The following is a 15,061-nucleotide window of genomic DNA, read 5'->3' as shown; positions in this document are numbered from 1 at the left end:
AATTAATCAAGCTGTATCATTATTATGCACCTTTCTGTGCTTCATTTAATAATAAAATACAAATTTAAGAAATACAAAAGTATCAATTTACAGTTAAACCTGGCAGTTTGTAAATACGTTTTATTTATGCTACTACCTATAATCTACTAACACTGTAGGTGTACACACAGAGAAATTGTGAGAGGGAATGATAGCAGTATCTATGAAAACAATTTTATAAACATACAAATCTTGTATAGTATTCTCAGAAGACAAAACAGGATAGATAAGTCTGTAATCTAGGTGCCTACAGAAGAGGATTCTAATGAGAAGAAAACTGATGTGCACAGAACAATCCTGGAAAACATAAAGGTGTGAATGGTAGAAAAGGTAAATATCTGTGTGAGATTTCCTAATTAAAGTACCCAGAAACCCACTTCTTATGAATTTTTGCAAAATGATTGGTTACTGTAGTAGTTGAAATAAATACGATCCACATATGGGGTATTAGGTACAAAAGATTCTAGGACTGAGGTGTCATATGTAAAAGAGAGGGATTATATAGAATCATACATATCAAATGCTGAAGCTCATGGAAAGCTTTTTTTCATTCATCTCTTAATACACTAAACAGATTGCTATTCCACAGTTAGGAGATTATAGGATTATTCTCTGTGAAAACTGTCTCTAAAGAAAAGACCAACAGTTACTGGCATTTGAGTAATCCCTCACTGAATTGGGTAGGCTTTTTCCTCATCAGCCACCAAGTAACTGATCAGATAAAAAAATCTCCTCATATTCATAGAAATCCCTACTACATACTTGATCCCTCTCTGTGAAATATAAATGGACAACCAAAGATTACCAGGGATGTGTTTAAATCCGCCAATACAAAAATCACATGTCGAAAACAAATTTTATAGTAGAAAATAAATTGGATGGAACGGAGCTTATTCAGAATAAAACGAGTCCATAAATAATACTCCTAATGAAATACTTGGTCACCTTATGCCTTTGATATAAGAACAGAACACTATAAATAAGAAACAATTAGATAACACAAAAGATTTTTTTAAATTAAACAATAATATGAGATAAAAAAAAAAAACAATAGAAGTCTTGAGATAGATTTAACAAAGCAGAACAAAAACCCAAAGCATTAAATATAAGGACTGGGAGAAAAAATATGTAGAGTCAACCCAAGAACAACAACATCTCATTAATAAAAGTTCTATAAAGACAGAGAAATTTAGGAGAATTTGTTAGAATTAGGACTTTATTAGGAAATTTAGGAGAATTTGTTAGAATTAGGACTTTATTAGGAAATTTTTACAAGCCTTTTCCCAGAACAAAGGACACAAGTACAAATTCAGAGTATCCACCAAGTATTCACCGAAAAATATTACATACATAAATGTGTATATGTGTATGTATGTGTATATATGTGTGTGTGTGTGTGTATGTATATATACACACACACATATATTACATATATATATATGTAATATATATGTGGGTGTAATTTCACAGTAAGTTAAGAGAATGAAAAGACAAGCCACAGACTGGCAGAGAATATTTGAAAATCACTTATCTCATAAGGGACTTATATCTAAAATATACAAAGAACTTTAAAAACAGTAAAAAATTAAAAACAGTTAAAAATCAGACAAAGATCTGAGCAGACACTTCACCAAAGAAGATATACATATAGCAATAATCATATAAAAAGGTGCTGCATATCACTTGTCATTAGGAAACGAATTAAATATCACTACGCATCTATTAGAATGGCTAAAATCCAAAACAACAACAATACCAGTTACTGGTGAGGATATGGAGGGATGGGGACTCTCAGGCATTGTTGGTTGGAATGCAAAATAGTACAGCCACTCTGGAAAAGAGTTTTGCAGTTTCCCACAAAACTAAAATTTGTCCTACCATGTAATCCAGCAATTGAGTTACTAGATATTTTGTCTAATTTAGTTGAAAACTCATCTCCACACAATGATACACACATGAAAGTTTATAGAAGAATTATTTAGAATTGAAAAAAATTATAAATAATTATAAATAATTCATCATTTAACTAAGACGAATGAATAAACAAACTGAGTATATTCATACAATGTGATGTTATTCTTTGATTTAAAATAGAGAGAGCTATCGAACTGTGAAAAGACATATTGCTAGGTGAAAGGATCCTGAGAAGGATACATAATTATATGATTTTAACTATATGACATTCTGGAAAAGACAAAATTAAAAATCAAACAAAGATCAAGTGTAACCAGCGGTTCAGGGGGAGGGTGGGAGGGATGAATAGGTGGAAAACAGGAGATTCTTTTCTAGTCTTTCCCTCCTTAAGCCCTGTGGTAAGATCAAGGCTTTCATTAGAATTTTTCTCTCTCACATTCTGGCTGAGGTACAAGCATTCAGGAATCTTTCTTGCCTATAAAACAGCTGTGTAGGGTCAGCTTGGATAATCTTAAATATTAATGCAGAATTACAGCAGAAATTCAAACCAGTTCAACATCTTCAATTTAAAGTCAAGGCCCTAAGAAATTACTACCATTATTTTAGTGACAGAGCCACAATCCTTATTCATTCTCTTGAAATTCATAGAATTTTGAAACCTGAAGCTTTCAGCTGCACATCCTGACCTAGGGCGAGACAAAACCTGATATGAACTGACGTGAGGATATTTTTCATTTCTGTTTATCCTGCATAGTTAAATATTCATATGTCCGTAGAAATAATATCAATCTATTTGGTTATGAGGCTTTCAGCAAGATCCCATTGATATTGTTATCTAATATCAAATATATGACCATGTAACATTTCTGAAATCTTAGGAAAACAATTTTTCTAAAAATTGTGCCCCAAGGATTTCAGGTACTGGAATATAGATATCTGTAAGAGAGACTGAATGTATTGAAGGTCATGGGTAATAATTAATCCATCAGTGTAAGATATTACTGGAGATGGGTTTGAACCCAGTAAAAGTTTACTGACCTCCTGCTTATTATATGTATCTAAAAGTATTATCTACCAAAACTTTTTTTATCAAAGGAGGAAAGCATAATTATTTCAAGAAAACAATATGTATCTGAAATCATTATTTACACAAAGCAATAACGCATAACTCTTTAAGGTGATGAGAAAAGCAGGGCTGTAGAACCCTAGTTTGTAAATATCTGAGCAAATTAGGAATAGAGCCTAGATCCTCCACCCGTGGATCCTATTCTTTCTTCTGGTCACCATCAAACAATCAGATGAACAGACCAATTTCTACTGTCACTTAATTTCTCGCTGTCTTCACCAATCTCTTTTTCGCTACTATATTTTGGTTCTCTTAATTTGTTTCCAAGGAAGAGCAGATAAGTACTGTTGCTTTTTTTTTTTATATCCATCCAAAACCAATATAAGTGGCTATTGAATTAATCATTATGTATGGTTTCAAGATCTTTGGATGAAAAGCATTTGAAATGCAGGGAACAGTTAGTGTCTGTCTTTCCATATAGCACTCACACTTACAGAATAACATACAGCTGCCTTCTTCCAGTGAGGACAAAGATGTCTAGGTAACTACTGGGAGGTGTGTGTAATTGTCTAGCATTGATCATCCAATCAAGGTCAGCAGATGGTCAGTGATCACATTTATAGGAAAGTCATAGTCATACAGGTGAAAAGGTTTTTCAGGAAGTCCTTGCTTTCAGCAAAGAATGAATATTTGCAAGGCTCCACTTAAGAAAAGTTAATGAGAAAACATTCCTTTCTCCACAAATCTTGTTCATCTGCATGGAGTCAGTTTTGAATCATATTGGTATAATAGAAGTTGTCTTTATTTGTTTTTCCTCCATCTGGAACCCTCTTTAAAATGTCCTTCCAAGGATGAAAGGGATCTCTATTGTAGCTGATGGCATTTCTGGACCCCTCTGATGTTGATTATCTGACCAATGGAGAGAGGGATACCTAATGACACTGAAAATTTCAAAAGAAATAAGATGACAGAATCCAGTTTTAGGTGCCTTCTAAGAAGCTTACATTTCTTCCACATGTGGCATTCACAACTTGTATTTGCAGATGCCTCCATGGAAACAGGATGTCACTGCAGTAGTATGAGTCTCTGACATCTAAGTATGTGTCTGAGAGTGCAAACCACGAAAACAAATTGTAGAGGGAGCGAAAGCAAGGGCACTTCTCCCTGAGGACTAAGTACCAGAACTAGCTCTAGGCCATTTCTTCCCATGAGAGGAATCAAATTTAATCTTCTGGAGGCCAAAGATGTTGGGTGCAAGAGATACTTGAAAGGAGATATATATAGGGAGTTCCTGGTTCCTATTTGTGTTTTGGGCATCTCTTTTCTTTTATTTTTTCTCCATTCAACCAGTTAAATAAATATCTTCAGGATCCTAGAAAATATAGGTAAGTCGAGTCATGTTCAATGAAGACATGTAGAAAAAGACACCAGAAAATGAAAAAGGCAGGAAACTGTAGAAGTTGCTTATTTATACTACAACTTAATTACCTTGCATTTTCATCAACCCTGAACTATGATGTTTTTGACTTAGATTAAACTTTGAACTTGATTGCAACTGTAGTATGTAATTGTGCTCTTTTGTTGAATGGGATCTCTTCAAAGAGTACAAATATTTGTATATGTTTTTCCTTTTAGAATATGTTTATGCAGTGGTCATTTTTCTTTGACATGTGGGTCGGAAGGTTGTGCTTAGATGTGTTGCATTTATATTCCAGCAGTTAATAACAAAGCTCAGTGCTTAAACATGTTTAGTAGTTAATGTATGTATGTACTTACACATACATATATGCATGATTTTTTTCCATTGAATTTACTAAATATTCATTATATATCAGGTGCTGTTGATACTCTGTTTCTAAGCCCAAGTGTCCATTACTATGTTAAATTGCCTGCCCCTGATAAAAATGACAGATTCGAGGTGAAAATTACCAAGAGATACCATGTGCTCAGTATAAGAAATTAAGTCTTAGCCTCTTTGGATATCCTTAAATCAGTTCATTCTCTGTGCAGTGGATTAAAAACTTAAAGTAAAATAATTAAACTTTTTAAAGCAACAATTAGTTTCGTCTTAATAGTGACAATCTGTAAGTACCCTGATTTTCTATTGTTGGAATGAAAATATATCTGGTTTATGAAGCAACCATCTTAAAATACTAACTTCAGAGTTGACTGATATGTTTAATTGGTGTTCATTTTTACTTATTTTATAAGTAAAACTGAACTCAAATTCTGGAACTTTTAATGATCATGCAGCCAACGTATGACTTAGCCAGTATTTAAATTCACTTCTATGTGGCCCTAGATGTATACTATTTGTATTACCACACATCTCTGTGCATATACTAATGATTCAGTCAGACTATTCCATCAGTAGTATTATAAAATAATGTTACAAGGAGATCTAGATCTATAAGTTAGGTAACTGTGGGTGATAATGCTACAGTCAAGACAAAAAACAAATTAAAAAATAAGAATAAAATTTGCAAAATGTGTTCTCCTTCCCATTTACCTCCATTCCTTTATAAAAATGAGTTTAATTTTTAATTTTAATTAATTTATTATTCAATTAATTGTGATGACTTTGGTTAATCAAATTATATAAGTTTCAAATATACGATTCAATAATATGTCATATGTATATTGCCTTGTTTGGTCACCACCCAAAGTTATATTTCCTTGTCACCATACCTTTGACTTGTTTTAGCCTTATCTACCTCCCCACTTCCCCGCTTTCCATCTGAAACTATTGTCTGTGTCTATGAGTTTTTATATTGCTTGTCTTGTTTCTTTGGTGCTTCCCTTTTATATCTCACATATGAGTGAAATGATATGCTTCTCACCTTTTTCTGTTTGACTTATTTTACTTAACATGATTATCTCAAGATCCATTCTTGTTTTCACAAATGGCAGTATAACATCTTTTCTTATGGCTGAGTAATATTTTATTGTACATAGTATCTCATTTCTGTATTTCTTTCTATCATGTAGACTCTTTTCCTCCATGACTAATGCCTTTATAAAGCCCCACTCACTACAAGCCTCCCCTCCATAACTACACTTCACTCACACATGGCTCTGGCATAGATCTGTGTACGTGTGCTCCAAAGTTGATCTTTTCTCCACTCTCTGAAGCATCAAAAGCCCATTAAAAAAAATTCCAACACTTCCAGCTGTATGTCAAATAGTTAAATAATTGGTTTATGTAATTAAAGGAGATTTATAGACTTAAGCATCGCAAGTATCATATACCAACGTAAAGGCCTAATAGGCTAACCATTTGAGTATTATAAATTGTAAACTGTAACTCAAAATATAGGGTTCAAACATTTCAACCACATACAATGAAGGGTTGAAATATTGAAGACAATAAAAATAAATGCAAAGGTAGTAAAACTATACTGTACAATGATTAGAGTGGCAGTGAAATCAAGAGATTCCATTAGCTCATATTCAAAAATAGGTACTGGGGGAGGATGGGAGACACTTTGATCCATTTATTTTGTACCTATGTCTATATCTATGCTTATATATGTATGTTTGTATGTACACATACATACAGTCTACCCTAATGCTTTATATCCTAGGCCAATATTTCACCTAACATCTCTCTTGCTTCTATTCACATTCTTTGATAACCACACGGAAATACTAATCAGTAAATTACCCCATTCCCTTTTATTAAAGGACCATGACCCCTGATTTATAATGTGAAAGCATTAAGTTATTGTGGTGGCATCTGAAAAAGCAAAGTATATTGTCTAATTTTCAATAAGTGACTCAAGTGTGATAAAATGATTTTTCTTTACCACATGCTAGGCATATCCATTTAAGAGGCCTATTCAGCTTGGTTTTTAATGTTCATTTTACAGCTTTAAGGAATGTATTGATTGGCTTACGGGGATCGATTTACTGTGCCTGTGTGTCCTCAATTCCTAGCACAGGGCTTAGCATCAAGTCAATGGTCAATCAAAGTTGAAGAGGGCATTATGTTCTCTGTCGCTTAACATCTACTTTGTCAACACCTATTTCCTCCCTCATCCATAAACAGTATAATTCAATTTCACATGTCCGTATTATTCAGAAATATGATCAATAAAATTTTAAGACATGTTTTATATCTAGTTTTATTTTTATAGCTAGTATCGGATGGTCGTTAAGATCACAGCTTTTAAATTTACCCTGTCTAACTTTGAATATAGGGGGACCAAGAGAAAAAGGCTAAAGGTCTGTGGGACTCTTTATTTTTACCATCTATAGAAATAACAATACTTATGCCATGGTTTGTTGTAAAGTTTTCAGCAGGCTATTGTGAAGATTTGATTTATATATGTGCGTATTTATGTATATATATATATACACATAAATATATATATATATTCCTACAAAATGTATTAATCACTTATAAAACATTAACTTTTATCTTTTTCAGGATACAATCTATAATTCTTCCATGGAAGGAGTCATAGTGCACTCAGGGTAGTAATACATCTCATTATTCTTTCAAACACAAGATTGTGGGAAAATATCTGATGAAATATCATTCAGCCTAAGGGGTCGTCCTGAATCCTCAGTCAGTCCTGTGGGCTTTCGTTAAATGTACTAGGTCTAGAATATGTTCCCGCAGATGTCTCCGTCCTTTTACAATCACACCAATCCCCAGGAGATGTGGTATGTTTTGATTGGAATCCCAGGATTGGAAGATTTGCACACCTGGATCTCCATCCCTATTTGTTCTATGTACATTGTGGCCGTCGTAGGCAATATCTTCTTGATCTTCCTGATTGTGACTGAGAGCAGTCTCCATGAGCCCATGTATCTCTTCCTTTCCATGCTGGCCTTTGCAGATGTCTTGCTCTCCACGACCACAGCCCCCAAGATGCTGGCCATCTTCTGGTCCCATTCCATGAATATATCCTTTGCTAGCTGTGTATCCCAGATGTTCTTCATACATTTCTTTTTTGCGACAGAATCTGCTATTCTCCTGGCCATGGCATTTGACCGCTACGTGGCCATCTGTTACCCACTGAGATATACCACAATTCTAACCTCCTCTGTCATTGGAAAGATTGGCATAGCAGCTGTGGTCAGGAGCTTTATCATATGCTTTCCATTCATTTTCCTGGTATACCGACTTACATATTGTGGGAGAAACATCATTGCCCATTCCTACTGTGAGCACATGGGCATTGCCAGGTTGGCATGTGACAGTATCAATGTCAACATCATTTATGGCCTGACTGTGGCCTTACTCTCTACAGGACTGGATGTAGTGTTCATCATTATGTCCTACACGATGATCCTTCTCACAGTGTTTCAGATACCTTCTTGGACTGCCAGATGCAAGGCCTTTAACACATGTGGTTCCCACATTTGCGTCATACTTATGTTCTATGCCCCAGCATTCTTTTCGTTTTTTGCGCATCGCTTTGGGGGTAAGACCATCCCTCACCACATACACATTCTAGTGGCCAACCTCTACGTGGTAGGGCCTCCTATGCTCAACCCTATCATTTATGGGGTGAAGACCAAACAGATTCAAGATCGAGTGATTTTGCTCTTCTCCTCCATCAGCACATGCTGTTAAAATAAAGAATAATGTTAAATCCTGGATATTTCTGAATGAAACACACACACACAGTTTAAAAATCTGGTTCAATGAGATATAATAAATTCCATAAAATATCCTCGAACACACTTGAAAGGATAATATCTACCAATGTTTCCAGTGCATTTTCCTAAATCACTTAAAAATTTGAAAAAATACTTTAAATTAATTATATTCTCAGTTCTTCTAGCCATCTTATCATTATGGATTATGGATTTTATTTTATTTTTGTCATGCATTTTAGCTTATTCTTAAGGATACAAAAGATAACTCTGAGAAAAGAGAAATATACTGTAAGTTTTAACTCAGATGGACATTTTCTGTCCAGAGCTGGCAAGTTGGAGTCATGCGTCACTCAGCTTTTTTATAGACAGTAGAAATTCTGCTGAAATAGAAACACTCTTATTGCAGTCAGCTTATAGTTGGACCAATAGCATGAGGCCACCATATTCTAGTTATTTATATCTGCAACTATTTCTTAAGATAGATATTTCCTGATTGATATCTCACAAAGTCTACTGTATGGAATAGACACATAGTATATTTTTATTAAATAAATTGATAACACTGAGTTCAAACAAGTAATAGCCAACATTAAATTAATCCACCTGAGACCACATGGATAACTTAAAAAATAATACTACTTTCTATGTATTGAGGATTTTAGGCCCAAATCATCAATGAACATTCTGATTATCAACAGAGATATCACTGAGGGACTATAGAATTGAAAACTTTCATACCCAGGACACACAAAAAAAGAAGAATATAGACAAACAGGAAATTTACATGTAATCTTATATGAAAAAGGCTGTAATTGCACCTAAAATAATTATCTATGAACTTGTCTTCAGACTCTACTTTAATGCCTCCATACCAAGAAAATATTTTTTACCATCTCTCCTCTTTAAGGACTAGCACGATGTCATGGGAATGTGAAATCTGACTGTATTTACACTAAAAATAAAATAAAGTAAATAAACTTTAAATTTATTTGAATGTCTGCAATCTTTAGAGAGTTAGTTTTTTCATCTGTGTCTCTATAGTACATGTATACATATTAATACACATTAATACACACACACACACACACACACACACACACACACACACACACTTCTGTACCAGAAAAGAAGAAAACTGTGAATACACTCTTCTATATCATTTTCATTTGGGGGAAGGAGGAAGAAGACAGAGAAAATACAATTAATTTGTGCCTAGTAGTACTAGACTAAATAAACACTATTTTGATTTATCTTCAAAATATTTGGATTTCAAATCCACAGTTTTAAAAATTCAAAGTAGGTATTTTTCTACTATACTTTAGGTATTTTGCTATCAAATTTCTACTCGATGCTGTATTTATCCATCACAATACTACTACAAGGTTATTTATATAGAAATACAGGTAACAATACTATATTTTGTATGTGAGGAATCTGTATATAAGTCAGTGAGGCAAAGTTAATTTCTCAAGTTCTCAGAGCAAGAGACAGACTTGAATGGAAACCCAGGTTTGTACAAATAATATGGAACTGTTAATAATTTTAAAAAGGGTAAAATATGATTCAGGTAACATTAGAATAACAATAGGAATATTCTAACGAGAAGTCCACATATTCACAAAAAGATAAGTTAAAATTCAATGTGAGAAATGAAAACATGTTTCCTTGACCTTTGGAGTCTTGGATAATTACCTTGGCTTGAAATATATGTACTATTCACTTTAATTTCAGCAAGGAAGTATATTTTAGGGGTTAAAATATTGGATGATTTTGTCTGTCACACACTAACTGTATGAAAGTGGCATGTTACATTAATTATTGGTTCTTAAGTGGTAAAATGGAATTATTGTAGTATCCTCCTCATTTGTTTGATAATTAATTATTGTAGTATCCTCCTCATTTGTTTGATAATTAAGTCATATGTCTTATGATAAACTTAACATTAGTAAATATTTATTTATTTTTGTTCTGATGATGGTAATTTTTATGAATAGATACATTAAAAACTCAATCCACCAAACAAACTAGCCCTGCTGCCAACAATCCTTAGGCTAATGTTTGGAATGGATCATCCTCATAGATACCAAAGTGACATAAAATGTCAACAAAGTTGCAACAATTAGAAGATTCTGATTCAAGGGCAAACTTTTTGAGGAATAAAGAGAAGTAAGGGAGTCAATAGATTATAGGATGATGCTAAACTATATGATTAAGTGGCCTTAAGACATTTTTACAACAAAGAACAAGACAACCAGAGACTCGTGGACATGGACAAAGTTTAGTGGTTACCACACGGTAGGTGGGTAGGGGACGAGGTAGATAAGGATAAAGAGAGTCAAGTATATGTTGATGGAAGAGAATTTAACTAGGTGGTGAACACACAATACAATGTATAGATGATGTACTATTAAATTGTACACTTGAAACCTGTATAATTTTATTAACCAATATCACCCCAGGAAATTATAAAAATAAATAATAAAATATAAAAAGAAAAAAGTAGAGAAAGCTTAAAAAGATGCAAGTACACTAAATAAGAAATAATAATTGCTAGTAAACTTCAAAACATTTTACGTCCATCTATTATTTCAAAATGTGTCTTTTAAAGGGATATAAGTTCTGGTTTATATTATTGTCTCATGTGTAATGCTTTATGTTTTCAAAGATAATGATGGGACTATCATCCCCTCTCCTCTATTGTTGCCTGGATTCTAAGATAACTTAACATTACTTGAGTACATGCGACACATGCTCTTAGCATTTTTTATCAAGCAATTCCAGTTTTAAGAATTTATCACACACACACACACAAATATGTACACGTCAGCATTATTTAGAATTAGTGAACTACTTAAAACAACTGAAAAAACAATGAGTAAAACAAAATTAACATAACTTGTATAGAAATTTGTAAAACTATTATAAATATCACTTGTGAAATATATTTTACTTATGGACACATAAATTATATTAATAAGAACATGTAAAATAGGTTAGAAAACTATGTATATTATATGAACATATGTATATGTGCATATATGTTATGTATATACATATACATATATATCATGCACATACACACATGACATAGTCACTTAAGCTTAAATGTACAGTGTTAATAATAGAAAAAAGACACCAAAATACAGTATTGATAGTTATGATTATTTGAAAAGTGAGCTTTACTAGGCAAGGCCGAGAAAATTAAAAAGCTTAAATTCTATTGGCTTATATTGGTATCTGTATCTGCAGATTGTTTAAGATTCTGTTCTGTCTTATCAGTTCATGACTTAAGCTGAAGGACAAACTTTTATCTGAGACATGCCTCTTTTATGGCACGGAGAAAAGGACAAGAGAGCTTGCAGAAACACACATTGGCTCTTACAGTTCATGCTAGAATGTTTCATATGTCACATAGTGTCAATTTCTCTGGCTAAAGCTAGTTGCTTTGTTAAATCAGGTCAATGAAGTATATATATATATATATATATATATATACACATATATATACATTTTTTTCCCTCAGGAAACATTCTAAAACACAAAGCAATAGTGTATAATCTTAAAGAAAGAGGAATGAAAAGTTTCAAACAAGAATAAAGTCTACCACAAGAGAATTGGAGGCGTTTTATTTACTTTATAATTTCTACATATTCTGAATTGCATATAACCAACATGCATTAATTTTATGACAGAAATAAATGATGCATACAATTTTAATATTGTTTATTCTTTTTAGCATAAAATGGGCTCTTGAAACAATCTATACAAGAGATGATATATGCCAGCATTTAGGCTTTGGAGTGCAATGGAGAGGAACAACATAACCACCGATTCTAAGGAGGACTCATTGGCAGTTGTTATGGAATAGTAACAAGGAGTGAGAATGTGAAAGAAATAGATCACTTTCAGATTCTTGCTTGGGGATGGCAGTCACTTATAGAATAGGAAAAAAATATATATGGTGAAAAAAGTTCACGATCACTTTTGGATGTGATGAATCTAAGAAGCCTGCAGGATGCTAGCAGGCACTCAGGAGATAATGTGGAATCATAAGCATATATGTGCTAACTGAAAGCATGAAGATAAGTGAGACTGTTCAGAAAGATAAAAATAAGACAATAGAGCATTCTTTAAGAATCACATTAAAGAAAAAGATCATCAATGATATAAGAGAAAATAATAAAAAATGTGGTTGTCACATGGAAAATATAACTTTGGAATAAGAAAAAAAAGTTGAAAATAAACTTTTCGGATTAAAAATGGCATTTAATTCTTTAAAATAACAATGCAATATAATTGATATGTTACTTAAATATTGTAATCTGGTGCCTGCATGATTTGAAGGGAAAATCGGGCTTTCAATGGATTTCACAGCCAAGTTTTTCTTCACAAACCTACCTTCTCTTTTCTTTCAACAATAACCATTCAAGATTTACTTTATTCCCTTTTTTCACAAGATATCTACAGGATTGCCTCGTCACTTTTCCATGACATCCCTTAGTAAAGTGGTAACATCTAAGTCTGTATTTTGTTCTATTGTTTAATGTTATTTCTACCTATGGCCAAATCTCTGTTAAATCTCTGACTTAATACTGAGGCTACTGCTAGTGTGTTCCCTGCTTTGCCCTTTTTGATAGTCATACTATCCACTCCTCCAACACACACACATATATGTATATTTCTACTGTCTTACAATTATCTTGATTAAATTGAAACCCCATATCTTGAAGTACTCTGGGTTTCCTCCCTGTATTAAAGTTCAATGCATAATCTCTTCTTTAAAAGTGAGATCCATAATTAATTCTAGCATGCTGAGCATTATAACCTAGTTCTAAGGAATCAAACGGAAGTTAGCATTTAAATAAGGCAATAGTAGTCAACAAGTGTCAGATATAGCAGAAAGGTCAACTAAGTACATAGTAAAATTTATATACTATTTTTAATAGTTACGAATTCATTTGTGGCCATAATGAGACCAGTTTCAGTAGTTAGGATGAAATTTGAAGTTAAAATACAATATCAAATCAAATTGCTAATAAGAATTGCTGAAGTAAGATGAATTAGCAATAATAAATGGTATGTTCTGTTGAGGAATTTGAACCAAATATGGTCTATCTCCCAAGATTTAAAATGCAGTTTCAGATTTAGAAAACTAAACTAATATGGAGATCTGAAATTGGCAGCCTCACTAGGTAGTTTTGTGAATGATATAGATTCTTTAGTTGATGACCATAACATATATAGTGACTCTATCCAGGCATGGCTAACCATTTTAGCATTTCGTTAGTTCTGCTAGAAGGGAGAGAGCCAGCATCTGAGCAGCCTATTGAAGCTTTGTCTATTGCTCAAGAATGATATGAAATGTATTAAACCCTTGGATCTAACAAAGTAGCTTTAGTGGAAAATCTGAGTGTAGAAATGACTTTACGATCCAAATAAAAAATGGGCAGGAGACCCGAACAGAAGACATACAAATGGCCAACAGACATATGAAAAGATGCTCAGCTTCACTAGCTATTAGGGAAATGCGAATCAAAACTACAATGAGATAGCCCTCACATCTGTTAGAATGGCTATCATCTACAGGACAAGTAATAAAAAGTGTTCAAGAGATTGTGGAGAAAAAAGAACCTTCATATACTACTAAAGGGAATGTAAATTGGTACAGCCACTGTACCAATTTCCAGTTTTTCCATATTGGAGAACAGTATGGAGTTTCCTCAAAAAATCAAGAATAGAATTACCATTTACCTAGCAATGCCTCTTTTGGGTATCTACCCCCAAAATTTGAAAATATTTATTCATTTTTTTAAATTTATTTTTATTTTTTAAATTTATTGTTTCAATTTTAATTAGTTTCAAGTATACAGTATATTGGTTAAACATCTATAGTTAGTAAAATGATCCCCCCAGTTGCTTTCTCTCTCCCCTGACCCTCCACCTAGCCAATGTATTAATGCTAATTGCATTCCTTTATGAAGTGCTTCCCATCCCCATGACCATCCATCAGCTACTAATTTGTACTTCTTTAACCCTTCACCCCATTCTCCCAGCCCCCCAAATCCACCTCCGCTGTCCATCACCAAATTGTCCACTATATTTGTGAGTCTGTTTTTGATTAGTTTGTTCTTTTTATTCCTTAAATTCCGCATATAAGTGAAGTCATATAGTGTTTATCTTTCTCTATCTGACTTAAATACCTTCTAGGTCCATCAAAGCAATATCTTTTTCCATTCCCTTCTTTTTTATATGTAGCGGTCTTGTTTTCTTAGCCTTTTAGCCACTTCATCCCTTGGTTGGAGCACTTAATCTTTTCCATTTAAGGTGCTTATTGATAGGAATGTAGTTGTTACCATTCTTTATTCCTGTTTTTGATACATGTTTTTTCTTCTGAAAGAAGTCCCTCCGATATTTCCTGTAATTCTGGCTTGG

The 15,061-nt window shown here is 33.2% G+C and overlaps 1 protein-coding gene across 1 annotated transcript; it reads left to right on the top strand.

The window, feature by feature from the left end:
* Nucleotides 1-7,643: 7,643 nt before the first annotated feature.
* Nucleotides 7,644-10,782, top strand: LOC105307556 (olfactory receptor 52Z1-like). The gene is made up of 2 exons (XM_011383104.2): nt 7,644-8,568; nt 10,751-10,782. Exons 1-2 carry the CDS (start codon nt 7,644-7,646, stop codon nt 10,780-10,782), a joined length of 957 nt encoding a protein of 318 aa, XP_011381406.2.
* The last annotated feature ends 4,279 nt before the right edge of the window (nt 10,783-15,061 follow it).

The sequence above is a fragment of the Pteropus vampyrus genome, unplaced genomic scaffold (assembly GCF_000151845.1).
Source record: "Pteropus vampyrus isolate Shadow unplaced genomic scaffold, Pvam_2.0 Scaffold504, whole genome shotgun sequence".
NCBI lineage: Eukaryota > Metazoa > Chordata > Mammalia > Chiroptera > Pteropodidae > Pteropus > Pteropus vampyrus.
This window is presented reverse-complemented; position numbering and strand designations above follow the sequence as displayed.